This window comes from Gorilla gorilla, chromosome 16 (assembly GCF_029281585.2).
Source record: "Gorilla gorilla gorilla isolate KB3781 chromosome 16, NHGRI_mGorGor1-v2.1_pri, whole genome shotgun sequence".
Lineage (NCBI taxonomy): Eukaryota > Metazoa > Chordata > Mammalia > Primates > Hominidae > Gorilla > Gorilla gorilla.
The window spans coordinates 84,673,940-84,693,478 of NC_073240.2; the positions used below are offsets into that span (position 1 = coordinate 84,673,940).

A 19,539-nucleotide genomic window follows, 5' to 3' on the forward strand; every position below is an offset into this window, starting at 1 on the left:
TGTCTCTTTGATCCTGATGAACTGATAATTTACTACTTATTACATTTAGATTCCCAATCCTTTATTCATGTGTATCTTGAATTTCAGCAAGATATGAAAATGCAGACTCCAGGGGTACATTTTGTAATGATACAAGCCTTCTGAGGAAATTTTCTGACAGGAGCTTTTAATCTTGCTGTGGTCTGTTTTACCCTTTCCAATACGGTTTTCCTCTGTGCTTGCGAAAAATATCAAAAAAGACCAATTGGCACATTCTGAATGTGTTTTCTGAACAAGTATATAAGTAGAGAGGGAGGCCATTTTGCAAATGCGGATAATGCTGACAAGTCATACTTCTAAATAAATTATAATTTGATTTAAAAAGGCTGCCTGCATGTACATTTGCCATTTTACAAAGAGCAACCGGACTCCTACCTCCACCCAAGTTGGTAACAACCTTATCTTACAAACAACCCTTAATATTTTAAAAGCTGCAGAAAAAACAAATACATGAATAAATGAAGAAACAAAAAACACATAGGGAAAGGGTATGAGCTCTTGCTCCAAGGAGTAGATGAAAGACTGATAAATGAAGCTGAGGTCCCCCCAGTGCTTCCCTTTCAATAGTTTGTTATGCTAAAAATATTTGTTTTTTAAAACTCTGCGCTTTCTTCATTTTTATTGGAACACAATTTGTGAACCACAACTGAGTCTGTATGTAGGATCTCCAGAACGCAAATCAGAAAAAAATTTGAGATTTTATTCAGATTTTTCTATTAGATTGAGCCACTCATGTTTGGTAAGGGGCACTTGATGGTTAAAAAACACAACTGGCATGATAAAACTATACTAAATAATATCTACTTTATTTGAACAGTCATATCAAGAATGGCCCTAAATTTAATCAAGGACTAAATTTAATGAAAGACTCTGACATTAAAGACTCTGGATTGTTTGAAGGTATTTTGCCTGCAGGTGAGACTGGTTTTGAGGGCACAGAAACATAGCCTGAATGAACCATTCAGAACTCATCATGCATCCAACTGAACACGTTTCATGCTTACCCAATTTTTTTTTTTTTTTAAATGCAACAGGCTCAGTTTTCTCACATTGGTGCATCTCTTCATGCTAGAACTGCTTATGTCTACAGAGTCCCTGAAGAAGCAAAAATCCTTTTTTTAGCATTAAACATAGCATATGGAGTTCTTCCTCAGCTCTTGGCCTATCGTTGTATCTACAAACCAGAGTTCTTCATAAAAACAAAGGCAGAAGAAAAAGTGGAATAAAAATATTACTTCATGTTCCTCCTTTCTAAATTACTAACTTTTGTTATACTGGTACTGGTATTTTGTCCCATTTCACTCTCTTCTCATATGTGAGTACTTAAGAATATGTACATTCTTGCTCTGCACTGTATGTGTGAGCTATATGGTATTGTGTAAATTTTTTTTGAAGGAAAATGGAAATTCTTGAGAAACACTTTGTTTAAAGAAATATATTCAAAATCATTTGTGAATAAACTTGATCATCCATCTCAATATTGTTTGACATATAAAATAATTATAAGTGTAAAAAATTACAATTTAGTGCCAACAGTAGTGAGCATGAAATGAAACTATTCAAAAGAGAATATGGCCTGTGCATATTAAAAAATTCAAAACAGTGAATGCAGACTGGAGGAGTAACTTTTGCAAGTAAGATGAATATGCTTCATTATTAAACTCAATATAAAAGGCAAATCATCAGAATATTTTTAAATGTTGTTTGAAAAATGTTTTCCCAAGGAAAGTTTATTATTTGCTGCTGTTTTAAGAAAATTACTTTTACTAAATTTTTTTGTGTGAATTTAAACAGCTAAATAGGGATCAGTAACTTTATCTCTATCCTTAATGAACACTTGTTTTATTGGTGGCTGGAAATATTTCTATTGTATTTCTGTGTATATTTTTAATAAAATTATTTTTGGCCTCTTATAAAGACAAATCTTATTAAATTTGAAACATTTCATATATACACATAAAATGCTTTTAAAGAAAATCTGTGAGTTGTATATTGCAATTCAAAATGTCATCTACATTCCCCTTATGTTTCAGTGTGAGCAATGAAGAGGTCTTTTGATGAATTAAATTTCATTAATTAAAAAATACATTCAAATATTCAAAATTAAAAAGTACCTTTTAAGGAAAAAGTATTAGATTGACACCCTACTATCTTTTTATGAACTTTTCATGTTTGGGATTGTATGTTGAGTATACTAGAGAAAATCAGTATTTACTAAATGAAAGAAACACACCAAAAATACAAACAGCCACCTCCTCACTGTGCCCTGGAATGATAAACGGACTGGTGCTTTCATACCCTTAGCTGCCATCATCACCATCATCATTATTAATGGCCCTAGGCTTTTAGGTCTGCTCACATTTTCTCATGTTTTTATTAGCTCTCATCAAGAAAACCAAAAGAAAATGGGATACAAATCAATGCATGGATAATATCAAGTTACAAAATCTAGGGTCCACTGGGCTGGTAAATATGTAAGTGTAAGCAAATCATGTAGTCATCTCCCCATCATCCCCTACAGTGTTTTCAAATAATCTAAAACCCAGAGAGTGTTTAAAAAAAAAAAAAAAGAAAGAAAAATAAAAACCCTCACCTGCACTTGATTCTATTGTCAGCTTGCTGTGAACAATTTTTGCTTTAATATACGAATTACATTAATACCTCACGTTACATATATGAAGCCAAATTACACTAACTTAGTTTGCTTACAACCTCAAATCTTACTCCCAGTACACATTCCAATAAATTTATTCTGTAAAAACAATACATTTTTTTGTTTTTGATTTTTTTACAGTAAACTTTTCAACTACAAACCTTGAATACGCGAAAGATGTTCCAAGGACAAGCATTAACAGGATTGATAAAACCCAAACTGACTAAATGTGTTCTCACAATATAAGCTGGCATAAAAATAAATAAAATTCTCTATTATCACAATAGCAACAATAATGTACACATAATAATGGTTTAAGGATGAATATTAACTATTCTAATTGTAGTTCCAAAAGAAAACAGTTTATTTTAAAAGTCTACATTTAAAAGTCAATGCTTTGTCTGGTTTCCCATAGGGCTGTTGCTGATTCCAGCTTTAAAATGTAAAGTATCCACCTTGAGTGCTTACCTCAAAATTGTATTGGCACTGGGAAAAAAATAAATCATTGCCTTTATTTTGGAGTAACACAAAAAGACTCACTAACTTCACATATAGAAACTTAGTTTGTGTACATAACAATATGAATTTTGAGAAGTATAAGCTGTCAACTAGCTATTTCTAATACGGAATAGATATTTTACAATATGGTTAAACTTTACACATGGCCTCAAAACTGAAGGACAATTTTAATTTCGTCTTCAATATACCAACGTTATGTATTTAGGAATTAATTCCTGGGTTCTGTCACAGAGAGGAAATTCCATTCTTAAGCATTATGTTGAGTGGTCATCTAAAAAATGTTAATTTATATTTAACTGAGTGTTTGATGATGGTGGGGTCAAGGCAGGAAAACGATGATCATTAACTGCCTTGATAAAAGGATCCTAGACATGTATAAGTCTGCGCAAAAATCTTGATAATCCTTAGTGGTTAAGGGCAACTTCATGCAACCAAATAACATGAAATTAAATCAGTAACTTTTAAAAAAGGCTAAAATGTCTTTTCCCCCCGAAACACAACAGAGAGGAATATGAATAATGTACATACAAACTGGGGTTCTGTCAATGACAACAAGGACTATGTGTTGGTTCATATCAAATCCAAGAATATTAGACAACCAAACATATAACCTTCTTGTGGTTTCTCTTAATATGCAGCATTCATTATGGTAGTTAGGTCTGTAAAAAAAAAAAAAAGAAAGAAAACAAGCCTTTAGATGATTTAGGATACTAACAATGAGAGCTATCCACACCTAGATAGTACATAATTGGGTTTTCTGAAATTTTAATATGCACTGCAGCATTAACAATACTTACTGAGCAAGAGCAGCTTCTGTGGCTTTGCTTTAGACCTGTCAGTGCAAAAAGTTAAAGGAAATACTAGGGTATTTTTAGTGTCCCATAGAAAAAAATTATAAACCTTGTCTACTGTCTGTTAGGACAGAGTGCAGCAGTGCACACTCTACAATTCTAGGACTATGTTTATTGCTGGAATACATCATCAGTGGAGAAATTGATATAATCTATCTTTGTGAGGACATTCTTCAGAAAGAAAGGTAAGCTGTGTAAAATTTAAAAAGCACTTAGAGTGTGCACCAATTAATCTTCAGAATATTTATAACTTAATTACTTGTGACACATAGCTCAAACAAATGTAGAAGTTAATCACGATGTACAAAGTCTCTGACTTCTTGCTTTTAAAAAAAACATAAAGGATAAGAGGAAGCCTAGATTTCTTTTAAAATTTAGATGGCATCCGTGTGACAAACAGAAAATAAAACATTTGTTTCATAAAAGAATTATGTTTCTATTTGGGTCCCACTTTAAATTGTGTCTGGTTCTATTTCCCCAAAAGGATGCTATTTTTCCCCCCTCATCATTAACCCAAATATATTAAACCCCCTAGTAATACCCTCATGGGATGAATGAAAGAGGGAACTCAGCCCTCAAATATTTTTTCTAAAAACAGCCTGCTTCTGCTCTTAATTTCACTAAATGAATGAACATGTTTGTAAGCACATGTGCACACTGATGGGTATGTTCTCATTCAGACAGCCCAACATGTATACTAAATAGTATATATTATAATAAACGATTCCAGGACCTTCAAAGGAGAGAGAGTTACCAAAACTTCCATCCCCCTAAGATGGCAGAAATATACTTTTTATCCTTCTGTCCCTATTAAAATGAGGAAGTAAATCTTTAAAAAAAAAGTTTGAAATTTGTGAACTTAAAAAATGGAGTGCCTGGTGACTCCTAATTATTTCTTAACAAAAACACCAGTTATAAGATTATACTCACAGATACTTTGGAGGATCTTCCTCCCTTGTGAAGGAGGAAGACACCCATTAGAACAACGAAAAATTGTTAGTTAACCAAAGAAACTTTTTTTTTTTGAGACAGAGTCTCGCTCTGTCACCTAGGCTGGAGTACAATGGCGTGATGTGATCTCACTGCAACCTCCACCTCCCTGGTTCAAGTGATTCTCCTGCCTCAGCCTCCTGAGTAGCTGGGATTACAGGTGTGTGCCACCATGCCCGACTAATTTTTGTATTTTTAGTAGAGATGGGATTTCACCACGTTGGTCAGGCTGGTCTCGAACTCCTGACCTTGTGATCCGCCTGGCTCGGCGGCCTCCCAAAGTGCTGGGATTACAGGCGTGAGCCACCATGCCTGGCCGAAACCTTCTTTAACAATGTTTTCTTATTATTACTGTGAAAGGCAATAAATTCTATGTTTATCTTGGTAGAATAATCACAGTAAAAACTACTCAATCCACATCAAAGAATATTTTTGGAACAGGTGGTCCCATGGCAGCCTCAGAGTAGTATTAATACCCCAAACAAAGTGAAGGGAGCACCAAGAATGTGACTATAGTTTTAAGGACATGCTTTTTGTGGTCTTTAAACAAGGTGCTGTCAAATAGGTGCTTTGTAAAAGCAAATTACAAAATCTGAGATTAAAAAATTCTCATACCATAATCACTTTGCATCTATGTATTGAAAACTGCATCTTGCTAATTCATCATGGTATATATTCTGGACATGGTACTCTGACTATCTCCCAGATCTGAAGTCTCCTCTGAGTAAGTAGCCACAAGTGGTTCCTTATGCACTGGTTGCCATGCGCCCCTATATTAGATAATGGCTGGAGAATCCAATCAGATTCTCTCTGGAGGTATCTAAATGTGAGGCACACTGAGAGGCTGTAGGGTGGCAGCAAAACTGAAGGATACCCAGAACACTGTAAGCAGAAGCTATGAAACAACAGAAGCCGTAAGGATCTTTTCAAGGAGTACCATTTTGATATGAAGGAATGATGATATTCAATATGGCTATGCAGACTCGGCAATTTGGCACGTTGTAACAAATAAGTAACTTATTACTTGCAGAAAAACAACTGTTTTTTGCCAGTGATAAAATTTGAGTGTTCAGTGAAAACTAGAATTTCAAATCCTCCATGACTGACAGTTTTCCAATATTTAAAGACTTTTTTTTCAGAGACAGGGTCTTGCTCTTGTGCCCATGCTAAGTGTAGCGGTGTGATCACAGCTCACTGCAGCCTTGAACTCCTGGCCTCAAGCTACCCTCCTGCCTCAGCCTATCAAAGTGCTGGGGTTACAGGTGTGAGCCACCAAACTTGGCCCCAATACTTAAAGACTTTTCTGATGAGATAGGTAGTGATATTAAAAATGTGATTAAAAACATTTTGTACTGAAATGAGTGAATATTTGGAAGACCCAAGTAATTCAGAGAACCTATATTTTCTAACTGGGGGAAAGCTATTCAAAGCGCTAGACAAACAGGCATATGAAGAAAAGCTCAGTATCGCTGATCATTAGAGAAATGCAAATCAAAACTGCAGTGACATACCATTTCACACAACTCAATGACTATTACTAAAAAGTCAAAAAATAACAGATGCTGGCAAGGTTGCAGAGAAAAGGGAACGCTTATATGCTGTTGGTGGGACTGTAAATTAGTTCAACCATTGTGGAAATCAGTAGGGCAATTCCTCAAAGAGCTAAAAATAGAACTACCATTCAACCCAGCAATCCCATTACTGCTTATATACCCAAAGTAATATAAATCATTCTACCATAAAGACACATGCATGAGAATGTTCACTGCAGCACTTGCTGTATACAATAGTAAAGAAATGGAATCAACCTAAATGCCCATCAATGACAGATTGGATAAAGAAAATGTGGTACATATATACCATGGAATACCATGCAGCCGTTAAAAAGAGTGAGAGCATGTCTTTTGTGGGAACATGCATAGAGCTAGAGGCCATTATCCTTAACAAACTAACACAGGAACAGAAAACCAGATACCGCGTGTTCTTGCTTATAAGTGGAACCTAAATAATGAGAACTCATGGACACAAAGAGGGGAACAATGGACACTAGGGCCTACTGGAGGGTAAAGGAGAGGAGGGAGAGGATCAGAAAAAGTAACTATTGGATACTAGGCTTAGAACCCAGGGTAACAACAAACACCTGTGACATGAGTTAACCTTTAATAATAAATCTGCACATGTACTCCGTGAAGTTTAAAAAAAAAAAGGCAAGACGATTAAGATACTCATATCACCATTTTTCAATTAAATATCTGTATAATACCAGATTTTCTTCATATACCTTCAACCACAATTATATATTACAATAAAGAGAATGCAGAAATAGATATGAGGATCTAGTTGTCTTCTATCAAATCAGACATTAAAAAGATTTGCAAAAATGTAAAAATGTCATTCTGCAAACTTTTCTGTGAAATGTTATTTTCGTAAAAATGCTATTTAAGTAATGGATTTATTATATTAAATGAATTAAGTATTTTTAAAATTTGTTTTTATTTCTAATTAAATAAATATCATTAACAATCACATATATAAACAAAGCTCTTTGGGGCCCTCAATAACTTTTTTTTTTGAGACGGAGTCTTGCCCTGTCACCCAGGCTGGAGTACAGTGGCACAATCTCAGCTCACTGCAATCTCCGCCTCCCAGGTTTAATCAATTCTGCCTCAGCTTCCTGAGTAGCTGGGATTACGGGCACATGCCACCACGCCCAGCTAATTTTGTATTTTTTGTAGAGATGGGGTTTCACCATGTTGGCCAGGCTGGTGTTGAACTCCTGACCTCAGGTGACCCACCCACCTTGGCCTCCCAAAGTGTTGAGATTACAGGCCCCTTAAAGGGGACCAGGTGCAGTGACTCACGCCTGTAATCCAAGCACTTTGGGAGGCTGAGGCGGGCGAATCACTTGAGGTCTGGAGTTCGAGACCAGCCTGGCCAACGTGGTGAAATCCTAACTACGAAAAACACAAAATTGGCCAGGCGTGGTGGCACGTGCCTGCAATCCCAGCTACTCAGGAGGCTGACGCAGGAGGATCGCTTGAACCCAGGAGGCGGAGGTTGCAGTGAGCCAAGATCGTGCCACTGCACTCCAGCCTGGGCGACAGAGCGAAACTCCATCTCAAACAAACAAACTTTTAATGGTATTAAAGAGGTCCTGAGACCAAGAATAAATGAGAGTAAACGGTGAGAGGTAAGACTGCAAAGATAAACTGGGGTCAGCTGTGAAAGGCATTGTATGACGGAATAAGGAACGCAGACTTAATCTTGTGGGGCACTGGGGAGATATAAGGCAGCAGCCACTATATTGTAGAAAGAATGGGTTCAGGGTCAGAAGAATAAAGGCATGGCCACATGGTAAATCGTTACAGTAAACATTGTAGCTATCATTCCAATGTTTATCCTCTGTCCCTCCCTCCAATTGTGTGGTAGCCTTGTGGTTTTTTTTTTGTTTGTTTGTTTTTAATGATATAAGACTTTATTATCATTTGAGGGTCTGTTTTCCAAATAATCTCTAGTAAATATATTGGAATAATTACAAACTTTAAGTCCCAACTTACCGATACGGCACGATTCTCAGACCTTCCCCTCCACTGACTGCCAGGCAATCGTCAGCACCAGACAAGGCTGCCCACCACTAGTATCTTTCACTGCAGCCCTCCTGGGCTCAAGCAATTCTCCCGCCTCAGCCCCCCAAGTAGTTGGGACTACAGGCGGATGCCATAGCTGTGTGGTAACCTTGTGATTTAGCGACCTGAATCCAGCTCCAGGGGTGTGGAGATCCTGAATGGTGTGAGCCAGTTCTAATCCTCTTGTATCAGTAGTTGGTTTAGGGATAGGTAGCCTTCTGATATAGTCTCCAATGATTCCTGCCTCCGGTATCTCTACATCACATTCTTGTGTAATCACCGCCCCTTTAGTGTGGGCTGGACCTAGTGACTTGCTTGTAATAAACAGAATGAAGCAAAAGTGATGGGATGTCACTTCTGAGATTAGGTTACAAAAGACTGACTTCTGTTTGCCAGCACTCTCTCTTACTGACACTTTACTGCTTACTCTGATGAAGCCAGCTGCCATGCTGTGAGCTGCCTCATGGTGAGATCCATGGGGCAAGGCATCAGAGGAGGCCTCTGGGAAACAACTCATGAGGAACTGAGGCCTCCAGTCCAACAACCGTGAGGAGCTGAATCCTGCCAGGAACAATTTGAGTGATCTTAGAAGAGGATCCATCCCCAGTTGAGCCTTAAGATGATTTGAGTTCCTGCTGACACGTGGACTGCATTTTGGTATCTCAGTTCCTTTTGCAAGAGACCCAGAGACAGAGGATTTAGCAAGTTGCACCTGAATGGACTCTTGATGAGTCTTGAAAATATGAGATAATAAATGCTGCTTTAAGTCACTAGGTTTCAGTTACATGGCAATAGATAACTAATACAGCAGGTGTAAGCCAATCAGTGCATGGTGTCCTCCTGGCCACAGATGAGTAACTTTCACCTTCTATCCATATGAATCAAAGGAACTCCAAGTATTCTAGATAAGGGCGCCTGCTCCTTTCTGTCTCCTTCTGCTAGTGGCAGAAGGGAGGAAGTACTCAGAGAGCCTCTGGGAGCAAAAAGGGACCCTCGTAAAAATCTCTTCTTTCCCTTAACAATACGCATAACATCAACCCATCATCTGCTTTGAGACCATCAGGCTTTTTATCATTATGCCCTTTATCCTAGCTTAGTCTAGATACTACAAGATGGGCTCCAGAGCACCCATCACTTCCTGAACTCATATCCCCAGTCAGCTTTGCACAGGTCCTTTTACGGCCTCATTTCTTAACAGAACCCCCAACCCCATTCTTCAATCTCTTCTACTGGGCCCCCTGAAAACCACAGTTAGCCATTAGCAAAACTCCTATATTCTCAATTTGAATTTCCAAGAAATTCCACTCAACAACTTGTTCTAACTAAAACCTGTTTTCTTCTAAGGGTAGTGCTGCCTCTTTCCCTGTAACCCTCTCAAATGGTAGCTCTGTTCTGTCCCACAGCTCTTGTACTACTACTTGCCCTGGAGGTGGAGAAGGTGTCCTTCTTGCTCCTCCCTACTATTTATAAGCTATTCATTCTCTCTCCTGTGCCCTACATTCCCTGAAAATAAAAGCCTCCCAGTTTTGAATCTAAGTGTAAGCTACTCCCCTCCTTCCTGCAATCATCTACAGACTCCCTGGATTATTCTCCTCACTCTTTAAAGATTTCACTTCTGGCCCTCTGTCATTCATCATAATTCCTGTGATTTCAATATCCACATAGATTATCTTTCTAACATTCTGGTATCTCAGTTCCTTGGTGTCCTCTCTGCCAAAGATCTTGTCTTCTAAGACCCTACCTCAGTCACTCGCTCCCATGGTTTGTTCTTTCTCTTTTTTTTTTCTCTCTCTCCCTTTCTTCTTCCTTTTTTTTTTTTTTTTTTTTTTTTTTGAGATAGAGTCTCACTCTGTCGCCCAGGTTGGAATGCAGTGGCTCGATCTTGGCTCACTGCAACCTCTGCCTCCCGGGTTCAAGCGATTTTCATGCCTCAGCCTCCCAAGTACCTGTGACTACAGGTGTGCAACACCATGCCCAGCTAATTTTTGCATTTTTAGTAGAGACAGGTTTCACCATATTGGCCAGGCTGCTCTCAAACACCTGACCTCAGGTGATCGGCCCACCTCAGCCTCCCAAAGTCCATGGTTCTTTCTTAAAACAAGTGATTCACAACCACTGGGAGTAACTATAAATAATGTCTTAAGCCACTGTTTTGAAAGCAAAATTATGTAGGCATTTTAGGTTATTATTAAGAACTCTGGGGTTCTACTGGCATTTAACGCACAGGGCCATGGGTACTAAATGTCTTGTGATGTAGACAGTGCTTGTACAATGAAGAATTAAGTGTCCCACTGGAAATACTAGTAGCACCTGCACTGTCATCGGCAACTACTGCAACCTTTCCATGATTCTATTCAAAAACCTCACTCTTCTATCACCATTTATATTTCCAGCTCATACTCAAACTCTGTTGACTCTCTCCCTTTCTCATTTACATCTTTCCTCTTAACATATGATGGATTCCATGGTCCATTGTTATAATCCTCGTACACATCCTTGATTCCCTGGCCTCTAATCTTCTTTACCCTACTCTCTGCGAAAACCTTAATTCTAGTTCAATTCAATTATCTGTCCTCTCTGTGACTGAATAATTGAATATGCCTGGAGAAAAACACACAACCATTGTGACCCCTCTCACTTCAAATTCAAGACCACTGGTCTCAAGCAAGCCTTTAGTATTACCTGGCAATTCAACTTCATTTCCCAAGTTCATTCATTCTCTTATTCTTCTAAATGACTATTTTGTACCTTTTTCTCTCTCTTGAATCTTCCAACATTTTTTCCTATTCTCAGTCTCAAATGCTAACCTTGTTCCTTAAGAAAATAGAAGCAATCAGGTAAGAATTTCTACAAGCTCTCACTCCAAGTATCTACTTACCTGTATCCGTGCCCAAATACTCTGCCTTTCCTTCCAATTTAATGGATGAACCAAGGTAGCCCCTCCAGATGTGCACCAGATCTTATACCTTCTTTCTTTTTTTTTTTGAGACAGAATCTCGCTCTGTCACCAGGCTGGAGTGCAGTGATGTAATCTCAGCTCACTGCAACCTCCACCTCCCGGGTTCAAGTGACTTTAGTGCCTCAGCCTCCCGAGTAGTTGGGACTACAGGCACGCACCACCACACCCAGCCAATTTTTGTATTTTTAGTATGGTGTATTTTCACCATGTTGGCCAGGATGGTCTCGATCTCTTGACCTCGTGATCCATCTGCCTCGGCCTCCCAAAGTGCTGGGACTACAGGTGTGAGCCACCGCACCTGGCCCTACCTTCTTGCTTTCTAAAGGACACTGCTTCAGCAATTCTTTCTTACATTATCATTTTGTGATCATTTCTGACTTGGATCATTCTTACTAGCATATGTAAATTCTCCCATCAAGAAAAAAAAGACCTTCCTTGAACTTCTATCCCAGACCATGACTATTAAATATTTGAAAAGTAAAACTATTCAATTAGCCCTACATGATATCAGGACTCATTATAAAGCTACTATAATTAAGAGAGTGTGGTACTGACCAACAGAACAGAATAGAGAACCCAGAGAGAGACCTATGAATATACGACAGATGCACTGCGGATCAGAGAAAAAAGGAAGGACTATGCAATAAATGGTGCTGGTTCAAATGGTTATGCTTAAACAAGACAGAAAAATGCTAGCCATAAAAGGAAAGTCTGATAAAGCTGACTACAATACAATAAAATTTAAAAAGTTTGATTGCTAAAAATATCAGAAAGAAATTGAATGACAAGCCATAAACTTGGAGAGGATATCTGCAAGAAATGTGATGATCCATGTTAGTTAGAATCTAGAGTATGTAGAGAAGTCCTACAAATCAGTAAGAAATGAAATCCAATAAGAAAATGGGCAAAACCCAAAACAAGCACTGTACAGAAGAGAAAACATGGGTGGTCAATAAACATGAAAGGCAGCTCAACCTTATCATTAATCAGAGAATTATAAATTAACACTATAATGACCATTTTATACTCACTATATTGGCAAGAATTAAAAAGCCTGACTATGCCAAGTTAATCACAGGGAACTCTTCCACACCTCTGGTGAGAATGTCCAACTACTAAGGAAAATAATTTGGCATTATCTTGTAAAGTTAAAATCCATCAACTCACGGCTCAGTATTTTCAGTTCTAGTTACATATCCTAAATAAACTCTTGTACACGTATACTAGGAGACAGGCATGAGAATGCTCACAGCCACACAGTTCATAATAATTGCAAAAAGCTGGCCGGGCACAGTGGCTCACACCTGTAATCCCAGCACTTTGGGAGGCCGAGGCGGGCAGATCACGAGGTCAGGAGATCGAGACCACCCTGGCTAACACGGTGAAACCCAGTCTCTACTAAAAATACACAAAAATTAGCCAGGCGTGGTGGTGGGTGCCTGTAGTCCCAGCTACTTGGGAGGCTGAGGCAGGAGAATGGTGTGAACCTGGGATGCAGAGCTTGCAGTGAGCCGAGATCGCACCACTGTACTCCAGCCTGGGCGACAGAGCGAGACTCCGTCTCGAAAAAAATAATAATAATAATACTAATTGCAAAAAGCTGGAAACAACCCAATTGCCCATCAATAGGAGACTGGATAAATAAGTTGTGGTATACCCATAAAACTGAATATTATACAGTAGTTAAAATAGACTACTGCTACACATAACCACATGAAGGAATCTTGGGAAAACAGTGCTGAGTGAATGTCGTAAGTTTTTAAAAAGCTAAAAATAAGTAATACTAAACAATATACTGTTTATACACCTATATGTTAGGCATGGGCAAACATTTCAAAAAGAAAAGGAAATAATACAACATTAGTGCTCATCTCTGGATAGGAAGAGGGACTGGAAAGAATACGTAAATAGATACAAGTTAATTGTGATGTTCTAGTTTTTAGGTTCGGTGGTAGGGTCACTTTATAGCTTTATAACCTTATATTTATATATATTATTTTGTATATAACAAATATATCATTAAAAATAGGCTCTTGCTTCCCACTTGAGCTCTTACTAGCTGTGTGATCCTAGGCCAATTCTTTCAGTCTCAGTTTCCCCAACTAAAAAGCAAAAGCAATACCTGCACCTACCTCCTGAAGTTTGTATGAGGATTAAATGAGATAATGAATGCAGAGCACGCACAATATGTGGCACACAGGATACTAGTGCTAGCTGGTAGCAGCTATTATGTTCTAAGGTGCTTTCAAGAAGAAATGGTTTTATTAGTGGTTAGAACAGTGAATCTACAATGCATAGGATATATAGAATGAAAACGTAATCAGTAAAGTTGAAATCATATGAATGGATAAGATGAACACAAGATGTTTTCAGAGTAGAAGTGTGCCAAGTCAGACTGAAGAAAGGAGCTCTAGAAAGAGACTAAGAAGGAACAGGGAGAGGAAGCGGAAGAGATTGGTAACCTGGAGGAAAAGTCAGGAGGAGAAATGTCTGATAGTATTAAATTTTGCAGAGGTGAAAACGAAGACTAAATGAGACGTTGGATTGGGCAAGGAGAGGATCACTAGGAACCTTTACAAGAGCAATTTCAATGAAGTGGTCAAAGAAGAAATAAGAGTGCAATGGGTTAAGTCATCAGGAGGAGGAGAGGAAATGGAGACTGGGAGAAAAGATCATTCTTTTTACGAAGTTAGAGATGAAGGGAAAAGTGAAAAGGGTAAAATGTAAGATTGAAGGGAGGTATCGTCAAGATTAAGGGAGACCTTAGGCTGTTTATAGGCAGAGGGGAAGGAGCCAGTGGAAAAGAAGATGTGGTATAGAAGAAGGGGACGAAAGACTGGGTGTGCTTTGGAGAAAACAGGAGGAGATAATATTCTGAACCATGACAATAGAAAGATGTAAATTAGTGCTTCTCAGACTTTCATGTGCATATGAATTACTTGGGGTTGAGTTAAAATGCAGATTCTGATTCAGAATCTGGAGTTTCGGGCAGGTCTGAGATGCTGCATTTCTAACAAGCTCCTACCTAATGTTGATGCTACTGGTTCACTGACCACATTCTGAGTATTAAGGGGGTAGGACAACTCTTCCTTTGTCATGAGAAGTGCATCTAGAAATAAGTTTGGTAGTAAAGGGAAGAGAAATTGTTGGAGTTGTTGCTATTTGCATATTGAAGCGACCTGACATAAAAGGTAGCAGGTAGAATAGAAAGAAAATCAAGTGAGCCAGGTGTTCAAGTTCTCAGTGACTGTTAGCAGGTATATGTCCCTGGGAAGGCTGCTGGCAAGAGTAATGATAGAGGACTACTTATTAAAGAAAAGTCAAGAGGATGACGATAAGCAGAGGACAGAGTAGGGCTGAGCTGGGTGAGAGGAATAAGAGAACAATCAGAATCATAATACTTTGGGAGTAATTATAGATAACTGGGATGAAGGAAGAAAAGAGTTGAGAGGTAAACAGGACTGACATGAACAGGCAAGAACTCAGCTGAAACCAGATAAATTTCTTACGTCATTATTTTTAAATGATTTGACATTGTCTAACTAGTCTTCATAGAGGAAAGACTCATGGAAAATGCATGGGGGCAAAATTTGCCTTCACCAAGTTTTTTACAAGGTGGACTTACCTGTGCTTTGAAGTTAACAAAGGTTAACAAAAGTTATGAAGAGTCATCGTAGACAAATTTGTCCCTAGGGGTACTTTAAATATCAATATTCAAACATTGCTTGCATATTTAAAGTCCTCATGGGTACAATGAATTACACACTGCTTCTGGGAAAGAAGCAGCAGTATGTAATACTCTATTTTGAACATGCCATTGATTTTGTGATAAAAGAAATACAACTGTTGAATTTTGAGGTGGCATTTCATAATTTCAGTATTTCACATTGTACTTTAAAAAGACTCTAAAGTTGCTAAAGTTAGTATAAAGAAAAATAAACCTGTTCATAGAGATCCAAATTGACAGGCAGGTATAATTCTTACTTGGCTCTTTTGTTCAGACTCTAAGAATTTGATTATATTAAAGGGCTGAGTGGATGCATATAATAGGCTGAGAATACTTCTCCATTTATCAACACAATGTTTACTAATGCTGACATATGGATGCTGAATCTGAAGCAAAATGTCTTCTAATAGAAGGTAAGAGAAATTATAAGCATATCCTTACCCCTTCACTGGTTTTCTGCAAGTCTGAAGTTGTGTTTCTTGTGTCGTTGCCCGCATCTCCACCCTCAGAGCTGCTTTTGTTTTCCTCTTCTTTGCAGTCTTTGTCATCTTCATCTCCTGGAGATTTCCGGGACTGTTTAGAGGATTTCTAAATGTTTAGACAAGTTAAATATTATAGTCAAAAGCAGAAATCCAAATGTACAAGTAAGAGATGCAGAAATAGCTGACTTGCGTCTATCTAGTTTTAGTGGTTGATAGAGGATATACTGACGCAACATGTAGTATGCCAAGGCTGAGCTAGGTGACATTGGACAAATCATTTCACCTCATTGGACCTCAGTTTAACTAGATGGAAAGGAAGCAGAAGTGGGCTAGGTGACCTCTTAGTTATTTCCAGCAATGTGATATTAAAAGCAGAAAATGAAGATTAATGTACCTAGAACACTGTCAATGAATAAATACAGCTGGATGGACACCACCTTAAGAAGGCTACAGAACTGGAAGGTACCCTAAAGGTCATCTTGTCCTCCCCATCATATTATAGTAGTGGAAATTGAAAGAAGTGAGGTGAACTATCCAAGAGAATATATAGATATTCATGCTGGAACACCTCTTGAAGCTGTTTGGCTAATGGGATACCCAGAATCATCTTGATAAAACTGTTTGATATAAACTAATCTTTTCAATTATGGAGCATTATTTAAGAACTCAAGGCCATACTGGTGAACCAGTCCTTTTTCCTTGTCATCTTGCATTTGAAAACAAGATGAACTCTAGAGGAAGATGAAAATACAATTAGTTTGCCTCAAGAGTTGCTTGGCAGCATTGCATTAAAATTATAGAAAGCTGGCCCCAATTGTGCGCCTTAAGAAAGCAAAATATAGTGTTTTTCTACACTTCCTCTTTGAGACATTTTAAGAGTCTTCAAGCACGTTGCAAGTAAGAGGTAAGGCAAAACTGATTTTGCCAAGTTACTTCTGGTCTTCCAGAAACGAATGAGCAAACTGAAGCTTCTTCAGATAATCAGTTTTTTAAAATGCAACTTTCAAAGAGAAAACATAGGCCAGGCATGGTGGCTCACGCCTGTAATCCCAGCACTTTGGGAGGCTGAGGCTGGTGGATCACCTAAGTAAGGTCAGGAGTTTGAGATCAGCTTGGCCAACATGGCAAAACCCTGTCTCTACTAAAACTACAAAAATTACCTGGGGCTGGGCGCAGTGGCTCACGCCTTTAATCTCAGCACTTTGGGAGGCTGCGGTGGACAGATCATCTAAGGTCAGGGGTTTGAGACCATCCTGGCCAACATGGTAAAACCCTGTCTCTACTAAAAATACAAAATTAGCTGGGTGTGGTGGCGGGAGGCCTGTAATCTCAGCTACTTGGGAGGCTGAGGCAGGAGAATCACGTGAACCTGGGAGGTGGAGGTTGCAGTGACACTCAAGCCTGGGTGACAGAGTTAGACTCTGTCTCGAAAAAAAAAAAAAAAAAAAAACCAAAAAAAGAGAAAACATCCTCTAGCTGTGTGGCAGAATATATAATTAAACTGTTTCTATTTTACTTAACTGAAACTACCAGCCAAGCCCAAAATGTCAGTTTAAAATGTGATTTTTACTTTTTACATGAAGAGAAACAGGGATTTAATAATACAAATGTGGAGTATTTCAAGTGACGATCAAGAATAACAATAGTAAAAGTGAAACACTTTCTCCTTATAGTATAATTATTAAAATGTAGCAACTGCTTTATATAGTGATTTTCAAATAACAGTCCTCGATACGCAGTTCTTTTTTTTTTTTTTTTTTTTTTTAAGACGGAGTCTTGCTCTGTTGCCCAGGCTGGAGTGCCGTGGGGCTATCTCGGCTCACTGCAAGCTCCGCCTCCAGGGTTCACACCATGCCATTCTCCTGCCTTAGCCTCCCGAGTAGCTGGGACTACAGGTACCTGCCACCACGCCCGGCTAATTTTTTTGTATTTTTAGTAGAGATGGGGTTTCACTGTGTTAGCCAGGATGGTCTCGATCTCCTGACCTCATGATCTGCCCGCCTCGGCCTCCCAAAGTGCTGGGATTACAGGCGTGAGCCACCATGCCTGGCCCCTGGCAGTTCTTATAATAATGAACAACTCCCTAAAATTTCTAATGCTCATAAAGGATCTTTACGAGTAACCTTATAAATTAGTTTATAAGTATTACAATTTGGCATGTATTTGGGATATACAGAATAGAATTAGGGCATTACTAGTGTTTTATTAATGAGTCACAACATTTAGTATTCTATGAAGAAATCTGGTTGCCAAGCTCTATTTGGTAATCTTGAAAAGTTTTTCAGATTACTGAAACTCCTGTAATTTTGGAGAAGGACTCAGTTTTATCAGTGTGGTCCTAAATTGGTTATGTGTTTGATTTTTGCTATCTTTGTTTTTTTTAAACTAAAATTACTGGTGGTTTATCAACATCAGTTTAGTTTGTTGTGAGGCTCTCATTAGTCCTATTGTATATAGTAAATAATTTGTATGCAAAATATTTTTGACCTATGATTTTCCAGTATCTGCTATGACTCAAATATGAATAATCCATAGCCCTACTGCTAAAGAGAGAAGACATATAATCTCCCTCAAATCTACTATAGCATGATTTTTCATTATGATTACTGAGCGTTTTCCTTAGAAAACTGAAATTAGGTGAGGTAGAGGAGACAGGTGTGGGGCCTTTTCCTCTACCCAACTGGAATGTAGTAAAAAAAAGTTTGTGAGCCACTAATTTTCCATGCAAAGGAAGACTATTCAACTCTTAAGAAATAGACATAAAAACTGGCCGGGCACAGTGGCTCACACCTGTAATCCCAGCACTCTGGGAGGTTGAGGCGGGCAGACTGTTTGAGCTCAGGAGTTTGAGACCAGCCTGGGCAACATGATAAAATCCGGTCTCTACTGGAAGAAAAAAAAAGCAAAAATAAAAAAGCAAAAAAGCAGCGTGTGGTGATGTACGCCCGTGGTCCCAGCTACTGGGGAGGCTGAGGTGGGAGGGTAGCTTGAGCCCAGGGGGCAGAGGTTGCAGTGAGCTGAGATTGCACCACTGCACACCAGCCTGGGTGACAGAGCAAGACCCTGTCTCAAGACAAAGAAAAAAAAAAAAGGAAAAATCACCATATTTGTTTTTTAAAAAGCATTTGGGAAGCAAAAGAGAACAATGAAGTTATGCTAGGCGAGCGGTTCTCTAAATGTGGTTCCCAGATCAGCAGGATAAGCCTCACCTGGAAATTTGATTCCTAGACCCCACCCTAGACCTTCTGAAATAGAAATTCTGGGGATGGGGTTCAACAATGTTTCTATTTTACTTAACTGAAACTACCAACCAAACCTAAAATGTCATGTTAAAATGTGGTGATTTTTACTTTTTACAAGAAGGGAAAACAGGGATTTAATGATACAAATGTGGAGTGTTTCCAGTTAAGATCAAGAATGACAGTAAAAGTGAAAAACTTTTTGTTCTCCTAGTAAACACAGTATAACTATTCAATGTGGCGAGCTTGTCAAACAATGTAAGCTTGTCTTTATAAGTCTTCCATGTAATTCTAAAACATGTAATAGTTTGAGAACCATTATGCTAGGTTATTTCATTGATATTAAAAATAAAAAGCTATTCTTTTTTTTTTCCCCCTTTTGAGACAGGGTCTCACTGTTTCCCAGGCTGGAGGGCCGTGGCATGATCATGGCTCAGTACTCGCCTGGACTCCT

At 38.5% G+C, this 19,539-nt stretch overlaps 2 protein-coding genes across 10 annotated transcripts in view; one reads left to right on the plus strand and one right to left on the minus strand.

Annotated features, from left to right (window-relative positions):
* Positions 1-2,286, plus strand: part of TM6SF1 (transmembrane 6 superfamily member 1) — a 30,422-nt gene extending 28,136 nt beyond the window's left edge. For 2 of the 4 annotated variants that reach the window (XM_055362842.2, XM_055362840.2), the window contains one exon: positions 1,074-1,945. In XM_055362842.2, coding sequence (XP_055218817.1) covers positions 1,074-1,265 — 192 coding nt within the window. In that variant the 3' untranslated portion in view covers positions 1,266-1,945. Of the gene's footprint in view, positions 1-1,073 lie in introns of all 4 variants that reach the window. The other 2 variants (XM_004056684.4, XM_019011036.3) reach the window with 2 other exon arrangements.
* The window catches only part of HDGFL3 (HDGF like 3), a 94,557-nt gene that overhangs the window by 22,705 nt on the left and 52,313 nt on the right, over positions 1-19,539 (minus strand). For 4 of the 6 annotated variants that reach the window (XR_008671720.2, XR_008671719.2, XM_031002227.3 and 1 more), the window contains exon 5: positions 15,806-15,952. Coding sequence is in view for 4 of the 6 variants with exons in the window: in XM_031002227.3 (XP_030858087.1) it covers positions 15,806-15,952 (147 nt within the window). In the remaining 2 variants the exon portion in view is untranslated. Of the gene's footprint in view, positions 1-2,389; positions 3,871-15,805; positions 15,953-19,539 lie in introns of those variants that run through there. The other 2 variants (XM_031002228.3, XM_063698784.1) reach the window with 1 other exon arrangement.